Source organism: Orycteropus afer, unplaced genomic scaffold, assembly GCF_000298275.1.
Source record: "Orycteropus afer afer isolate SDZICR_OR568_19922 unplaced genomic scaffold, OryAfe1.0 scaffold00259, whole genome shotgun sequence".
Taxonomy (NCBI): Eukaryota; Metazoa; Chordata; class Mammalia; order Tubulidentata; family Orycteropodidae; genus Orycteropus; species Orycteropus afer.
Genome location: NW_006921846.1, coordinates 752,230 through 760,870, shown reverse-complemented (window position 1 = coordinate 760,870; position 8,641 = coordinate 752,230). Strand labels below are relative to the sequence as shown.

At 38.4% G+C, this 8,641-nt stretch overlaps 1 protein-coding gene across 1 annotated transcript in view; it reads left to right on the top strand.

Annotated features, from left to right (window-relative positions):
• Positions 1-8,641, top strand: part of LRCH2 (leucine rich repeats and calponin homology domain containing 2) — a 134,098-nt gene that overhangs the window by 27,135 nt on the left and 98,322 nt on the right. The window contains exon 2 of the mRNA XM_007949990.1: positions 3,739-3,904. Coding sequence (XP_007948181.1) covers positions 3,739-3,904 — 166 coding nt within the window. The remainder of the gene's footprint in view (positions 1-3,738; positions 3,905-8,641) is intronic.

Sequence of the window (8,641 nt, the reverse complement as noted above, 5' to 3'; positions counted from 1 at the left end):
TTTGAACCGCCAGCCTTCTGGTTAGCAGTCAAGTGCTTTAGGCACTATGCTACCAGAGCTCCCCCATTTCTTCTAGGTTTTCAAATTTGTTTGAGTACTGCTCATAGTGTTATTACCCTTTTTATTTCAGTTGATTCTTTTGTGATGTCACCCATTTCATTTCTTATTCATGTTATTTGCATCTTTCCTTTCTTTTCTTCAGTTACATTTGCCAGTGGTTTGTCAACTTGGTTAATCTTTTCGAAGAACCAACTTCTAGTCTTATTGATTCTATTATTTTTATGTTTCAGTTATTTCTAATCTAATCTTTACAGCTTTCTTTCTTTTGAAGACTGCAGGCTGTTTTTGCTGCTCTTTTTGTAATTGATAGAGTTGCTGGGTTAAAGTATTGATTTTGATTCTTGTTTTTTAATGTGTACATTTATTCCTGTAAATAGCCCTCAGACAACTGCTTTTGCTTTTTCCCAAAGCTTTTGGTATGTTGTATTTTCATTCTTGTTTGATTCTAGATTTTTTTTTTTAGCTCATTTTTAATTTCTTCTGTTACCCAGTAATTTTTGAGCAGGATATTATTCAGCTTCTATGTATTTTAATTTTTCCTCCCTGATCTTCCTATTACTGATTTCTAATATTATAGTATTGTGATCTGAGAAGATGCTTTGTGTAATTGAGATGTTTATAAGTTTACTAAGACTTAATTTGTGGCCTAACATATGGTCTATTCTGGAAAATGGTTCATGTGCCCTGGAAAGGAACATGTACTGTGTTTTGTTTGAGTGGAGTGTTCTATAGATGCCTGTGAGGTCAAGTTTTTTGACTGTGTGGTAGAGATCTTCTGTATTTTTGTAGAGTTTCTTTCTAGTTGTTCTGCCCTTCATTGAAAGTGGTGTGTTAAAGTTTCCTACTATTATTGTGGAGTTGTCTGTTTCTCTTTTCAAGTCTGTTAATGTTTGCTTTATGTATTTTGGGGCTCTTAGGTTGAGTACATAGATATTTGTTAGGGTTATGTCCTCTTACTAGATTGACCTTTTAATTATCATATAATGCTCTTTCTTGTCCTTTATGCTGATTTTTGCCTTGATTTCTACTTTATCAGAAATTGATATTGCCACTCGGCTCTTTTTCTGTTCTTAGCTAGATACATTTTTTCCTATCCTTTGATTTTTAAGTTATTTTATCTTTATTTCTAAGGTGAATGTCTTATAGGCCACAGATTGATGGGGTCCTATTCTTGTATCCATTCTGCCACTCTTTCTCTTGACTAGTACATTTAATCCGTTTACATTCCGTGTAATTAATGGTGAGGTATGAATTCATGGTTATCATTCTTTCATGTTTTTTCTTGTGATGTTGATGATCTCTTTGTTATAATAATTTCTTTTCATTTTCTTCATTGTGGTTGATTTTGTGTTACTAAATCCTTAGGATTTTCTTCTTTCTTTTGGTTAGAAGGTTTATTAATTTTCTTTGTGGTTACCCTATAATTAATTTTTATCTTCCTGTGGAGCAGTGTCTAAGGCATTTGACTGCTAATCAGAAGGCTAGCAGTTCAAACCCACCAGCCACTCCTCAGAGGGAAGATTGGGCAATCTACTTCTGTAGTGATACTGCCTCGGAAATCCAAGGATGGGTTGCTATGAGTCAGATCTGACTCAATGGCACTGACTTTTTTTTATTATTATTATTTGAAATGGGAGCTCTGGTGGTGTAGTGCCTAAGCCATTGACTGCTAACCAGAAGTCTGGTGGTTCAAATCCACCAGCCACTCCTCAGAAGGAAGATGGGCAATCTACTTCCATAGTGATACCGCCTTGGGAACCCAAGGAGAGGTCTCTGAGTTGGAATTGACTTGATGACAGTGAGTTTTGTTTTGTTTTTTAATATTTGAAATAGTCAGTTCTTTCTTGATATCATCCTGACTTCCTCTCCATTTGGAAGTTCTGTAATTATACTATTTATTCTCTCTTTTTGCCATGTAGTTGTTTACAGATTGGCACTACTGGTTCTCTATTTTCAGTCTTGTAAATTTATTTTAATTGTGAGAATTCTTTTTCTGGATTGGTTTCTGGCTGATGTGTGTGGCTTAATCTCCAGTTGGAGTCTGCCATTGTTGGTACTCTGAAGGATTTTCTTTAGCATTTTTTGTAAGGTTGTTCTGCTTTTTACTAATTCCTTAATTTCTGTTTATCTGGGAATGTCCTCATTTTGCCATCATATTTGGACAATTTTACTGGATATATAATTCTTGATTGACAGTTTTTTTCTCGTAAGGTTTTATATTTGTCATCCCACTCTCATCTTCCTTTCATGGTTTCTTCCAGGAAATCAGAGCTTAGTCTTATTGGTTGCTCTTTGTAGGTAACATTTTGTATTTCCCAAGCTTCTTGGAAGACTCTTTGTCTTTGATTTTGGAAAAATTGATGATATGTTTTGATGACTTTCTTTTGGGGTCTATTCTGCATGGAGTTCATTGAGCTTCTTGGATGGACATCTTTCTATCTTTTATGATATTAGGGAAGTTTTCTTTTCGTGAGTTTTCAACAATTTTACCTGTGGTTTTTTTTTTTTTTTTTGCCTTCTGGAATTCTGATCATATGTAAATTTTTCCTTTTGTTAATGTCCACATAATTCTTAGACTTTTTTCATTCCTTTCTTTTTTTTTTTTGTCAATTTTCCTCTTACAAATTGGTGTCAAGGGATTTGTCTTCTAACTCACAGATCTGTTCTTCAGTTGATTAGATTGTTCTCTTTTGTCTTTCCAATGTGTTATCTGTCTACGTAATTTTAGTGTTAATCTTCTAGATTTCTAGTTGCTGTTTTTTATGGTTTATAATTGTCTATTTATTTGTCATTTTACTCTTGTATTTTCCACAATTCTCCTAGAGTTTTGTTTGTGGTTTCCTTGAGCTCTTGAAAGGCCCTATATATATATATATATATATATATATATATATAAATTCCTTATCAGGTAGTTCTATTGGTTCTTCCTCAGGGAGGTTTCCTTATTCTTTATTTTGGTCACACCCTTGTACCATCTTGTCCTTTTTTTTTTTTTTTATTTGAGGTTTCCTCTTATCTCTGCGATGTTTTGTAGCTGATGTATTTATTTATTCATTATGTGTTCACTTGTTTCCTCCAGATTTTTCATTTTGCTGTGTTTTGATATATCTATTTGGGTGGGATGGGCATGTTTCTTTGGTTGCTAGTTTGGCAGCACTGGGGGCACTCCTCACCTTTTTATAGGTAAGTGGTGTAACTAGACAGAGTGTGGGCATGGGTGTCCATGTGCTGGTCATGAAGAGCAGTTTTGGGCTGTGTGAGCAGGTGTTGTCCACTATCTGTTGTTGATCCAGTGGTGCAATAGTGGGTGTTGGTGTTCATCCATTGGGTGATGTGGTAGGTGTGGTAGGTATGGCTGACAGGGAAACAATGTCTACCTCTTCTTCAGTTGGGCAGAAGATAATAAAGGGGGTGATGATAAAAAGATGGGTAAAAATAAAGAAGAAAAGGAAGAGGGGAAAAATAAATAAAATAGAAAAAGTGGTAAAATGTAAAGGTTAAAAAAAAGGAAGAAAGGGGGCAGCAGTAGGAGCAGGCAGCTGTCACACAATCTCCAGGATTGTGTGTTTGCAGAAGGAATAGGAGCCTGGTATAAGTCCACACATGTGTGCACCTCTGACATTAGAGGCCCTGGGCATTCATCTTGTTCCATGAGAGTACAACCTGTCTATCACACAGGTGCTGGGTACATAGAGCACACAAGCTTGCAGCTTAGTCTGCTTGGGGTACAGTGCAGCAAGTGGCTGCAGCTCAAGCTAACTGGGTGGGTGGGGACCAGCAGAGGAGGTGTCCCTACCCATCAGGTCGGTGTGGATGGGCGGGCTCAACCCTCGTCACTGGAGAGGTGTGCTGGGGAAAAGGGGAGAAAGTACTTATCTGGTCACAGTTCACTGGCATGGGCCTAGTGCGCTTCTGGGTGTGTGCAGCCAATTATCCAGTTTCTGCTCAGAGTCAATTGAGTGGGGGCCACCCTGAGTCCATTGTCTCCAACCACCACCCCATAGTCTTTTCCCTTTGCATAGGCTCTCAACTCAAATGACTACCGCTCACTGGTAGTGACTTGTTTCATCCCCCTTCACTGACTCCCTCCTCAATTTACCGTCATAATTTGCCATTATCTGTACCAATGGAATTCTCACCTGTTTCCCTACACTTTCTTTCCTTTGTCAGATCCGGCTTGTATTTTGCTCACCTTATTTCACTCTGGATCTGTCTACACTGTGTCTCTGTCCCAATGAGAATTCCATGAAGTTGGTTTCTCCTTGCCCGTATAGGATGCCTTCTGTGTCTCAAAATGGCCACATTTCATTGAGCCTTAGCTTCTTCTCATTCCTCAGTCACTGTTTTTGCTGTCTCCCTTTACAGTTGGTGTTTAATCCAGTTCTCTCTTCCCTCATTTGAGTCTCAGAGTTCCAGGATTGTCATCTCTATCTGTTTTATTGGTATCTTTTGTAGAGAGATTGGGTGGAGTATGTCACCAGGGTGCCATCTTGTCTCTTCTTCCCTTACTAAGAGTGTAAAATTTTAGTTTTGATGTTTCAAATTATTAATAGATCTGGAATTTATTTTTATATACAGTATAAAGTGGAGGTCCACTTTAATCTTTTAACATGTAGATCATCTGTTTCCAAAACCATCTTGCCTACTTTTTCTTTTTAACTGCTTATACCAAATATTTACCCATTTAAAGTGTAAAGTTCATTGTATTTTAATTGTGCACACATTACTACAATCTAATTTTAGTACATTTTCATCACCCCTAAAATAAATCCTATGCCCAGTAGTAGTCACTTACTATTCTCTTCCACCCCCACCTAGCCCTAGGCAATTATTAATCCTGTTTCTGTCTGTAGATTTGCCTATTATGAACATTTTACTTGGAATAATACAATATGTGGCCTTGACAATAATGTTTTCACAGTTTATCTTTAACATGTAGTAGTACTTCATACCTTTTTACTTCTGAGTGGAATAATATTCTATTGTATATTTTGACATCCATTCATCAATTGATAGACCTTTGAGTTGTTTCCACTTTTCGACTATTATGAGTAATAATACTATGAACATTTTTGTACAAGTTTTTGCGTAGATGTACGTCTTCATTTCTGTTGGGTATATACATAAAAGTGGAATTGCTGGGTCATATGGTAACTCTATATATAACATTTTGAGGAAATACCAAACTATTTCTAAAGTTGCTTTAGCATTTTACATTCCCACCAGCAATGAATAAAGATTCCAATTTCTCCATGTCCTCTCCAACAGTTATTTCTAGTTTTTTATTATAACCAACCTAGTGGGTGTGGAAGGAGCTCTGGTAGTGTAGTGCCTAAGGCAATTGACTGCTAACCAGAAGGCTGGTGAACCCACCAGCTGCCCCTAGGAAGGAAGGTTGGGCAGTCTACTTCTGTAGTGATATTGCCTCGGAAACCCAAGGAGGGGTCGCTATGAGTCAGGGCCAACTTGATGGCACATAACAACAACAATGGGTGTACAGTGGTATTTCATTGTGGTTTTGGTTTATATTTCTCTGATGACTAATAATATGAAGCATCTTTTCATGTGCTTGTTGGCCACTTGTGTATCTTTGAAGAAATGTCTTTTTAAGTCCTTTGCCCATTTTTATATTGGGTTGCTTGTCTTTTTATTGTTGAGCTGTAGGAATTCTTTATATATTCTGAATATTAACCTTTGTCAGACATAAGGGTACAAAATATTTTCTCCCGTTCTATTGACTATCTCTTTAATTTCTTCATTAATTCCTTTGGATGCACAAAATATTTAATTTTTGTGAAATCCAGTTCATCTATTTTGTCTTTTGTTGCTTGAGCTTTTGGTGTCCTATCTAAGAATCAATTCTCAAAAACTAGGTCCTGAAGCTTTACCCCTATGTTTTCATCTAAGAGTTTTATGGATTTAGCTCATATATTTAGGTCATTGATTCATTTTGATTTAATTTTTGTATGTGTGCTCATGGATCTGATTGTATTGAATTATAAAAAGACTCAATGCTATCACGTTGATTCCAACTCATAGCAACCCTCATTAGGTTTCTGAGGCATTAAATCTTTACAGAAGTAGATTGCCTCATCTTCCTTCCACAGAGCAGCTGGTAGGTTTGAACCACCAACCTTCTGGTTAACAGTCAAATGCCTTAGGCACTATACCATCAAAGTTCCCTGTATTGAATTATATCCTCCTGTGGTAGTTAAAAGTTGTATGTCAACTTGGTTGGGACTGGCTGAGTGGCTGGGCAGCTGGTGGCAGTTATTCCCCATGATGAGACTGCCAGTTAACTCCATGGTGGCATCTACCACAAGCAGCTGAGTAGCTGCTTTGGGTATGTGGTCTGCTTCCTGTGTATCAGAAGCAGCTTTGGGAATGGTCTCTAGCTTATGGCACACTGGAACCCTGCATGGAGCCATGTCATTGTTTAGCAGCCTGCCATGCTCTGCTGACTTTGGGACTTTCAATGGACTTGAATTAATGGCCTGCCATGTGGTTTGTTCAGGACTGTGCCATTTTATTTGTCGACCTTGGGCTTGTTAGCCTCAGCAGCCAGTAGCTGCCTGAGTGAAGAGATACCTGTAGCTTCAGTGGGCCTGGAGCAAGAGGCAGAGCTGCAGCCCAAGGTCGAGGGGCTTTCACACAGCCCCTAGAGTGTGGCACTTTGAACTCGGACTTCAAGCCTTCCGAACTATAAGAGAATAAACTCCTGTTTCTTCAAGCCATCCCATTTGTGATATATGCCTGTCAGAGTGGCACTAGGTAACCAGAACACCCCCCCAAAATATATGTTGTAAATCTTAATTTATATGCCAGTTGTAAGGAACTCTGGTAGTATAGTGCCTAAAGGCACTTGACTGCTAACCAGAAGTCTGGCGGTTCAAACCCACCAGCCACTCCGTGGAAGGAAGATGGGGCAATCTACTTCCATAGTGATACTGCCTCCAAAACCCAAGAAGGGATCTCTATGAGTTGAGTCTGACTCAATGGCACATTACAATGCCTGTTGTAATCCCATTTGGGAATGGGTTGTCTTTGTTATGTTGATGAGACAGGATCATTATAGGGTATGTCTTAAATCAATCTCTTTTGAGATATAAAAGAGGTTAAATAAGCAATCGAGAAAAGCAAAGATGAGGGGAAAGAGATATTAAGTTATATGAAGATTTCACAGGAGCAGAAGCTCAGAAGAGAAAGAGCCTTCCTCTAGAGGTGACAGAGATGGAAAGCTTTCACCTAGAGCCATCACCCTGAATTCAGACTTCTAGCCTCCTAAGCTGTGAGAAATAAGTTTCTGTTTGTTAAAGCCATCCATTTTACTTTGGCATTTTTGTTGTAGCAGCACTAGGAAGCTAAGACAGGGTCGAACTTCAATCTTTTGCAATCCAGTTATCACAGGACTATTTGTTGAAAAAGCAGCTTTGAGGGAGGCTCGGAAAGGTGAGCTGGGCATGAGGGTGTTTGGGAGCAGCTTTAAGGGAGGCCTGGAAAGGACAGCCTGGCGCGGGGTGTTTGGAAGCAGGTATAGCGGGGATCATGAGGCTGGCACAGGACTGTGCAGTGTTTTATTGTGTTGTACATGGGGTCACTGTGAGTTGGAGATGACTCAACAGCACCTAACAACAACAACAATAACAACATTTGTTGAAAAGACTATTCCTTTCTCATTCGGTTGTCTTGGCAACCTAGTTGAAAACAGTTTTCCGTAAATGTAAAGTTTATTCTGGGCTCCCAATCTATTCCATTGATCCATACATCTATCCCTATGCCGGTACCATGCTGTATTTATTACTGTGAATGTGTATTAAACTGTGTTGTAAGTTTTGAAATTGAGAAGCATGTTGTTGTTGTTGTTGTTGTTATGTGCCGTTGAGTTGGACCCAACACATAGCGACCCCTCCTTGGGTTTCCGAGGCAGTATCACTACGGAAGTAGATTGCCCAACGTTCCTTCCGAGGAGTGGCTGGTGGGTTTGAACCACCAGCCTTCTGGTTAGCAGTCAAGTGTCTTAGGCACTATGCTACCAGAGTTCCCTTGAGAAGCACGAGAGCCCTTTTAACTTTGTTCTTCTTTTTAATAGTGTGTTTGGCTCTTTTGGGATCATTGAATTTCCATATACATTTTAGGAGGTGATTTTCAATATTTGCAGAAAAGTAAGCTGGGATTTTGAAAAGAATTGTGTTGAATCTGAAGATCAATTTGGAGAGCATTGACATCTTTACAATATTAAGATTTTTATTCATGTATGCCTTTTCACATTTCTTTCAACAATATTTGTAGTTTACTACTTTTTTATGTTTGTGCAAATGGAATTTTAAAATTAATTTTACTTTTAGATTTTTCATTGCTATTTGTCATAGGTACCTAGTGCTGCTGTCACACAAATACCACAAGTGGGTAGCTTTAAAGAATATATATTTGTTTTCTCACAGTTCAGGGTCTTGATTGTGTTGATTGATTCCTTCTGTGTAGGTAGTCCCAGACATTCTTTGGGTAGTTCATAATCCTTTCATGGTGTCTGTCATCCCCTGTGTGTATATCTCTGTGTCTATTCTAGTCTTTTTATAACTCA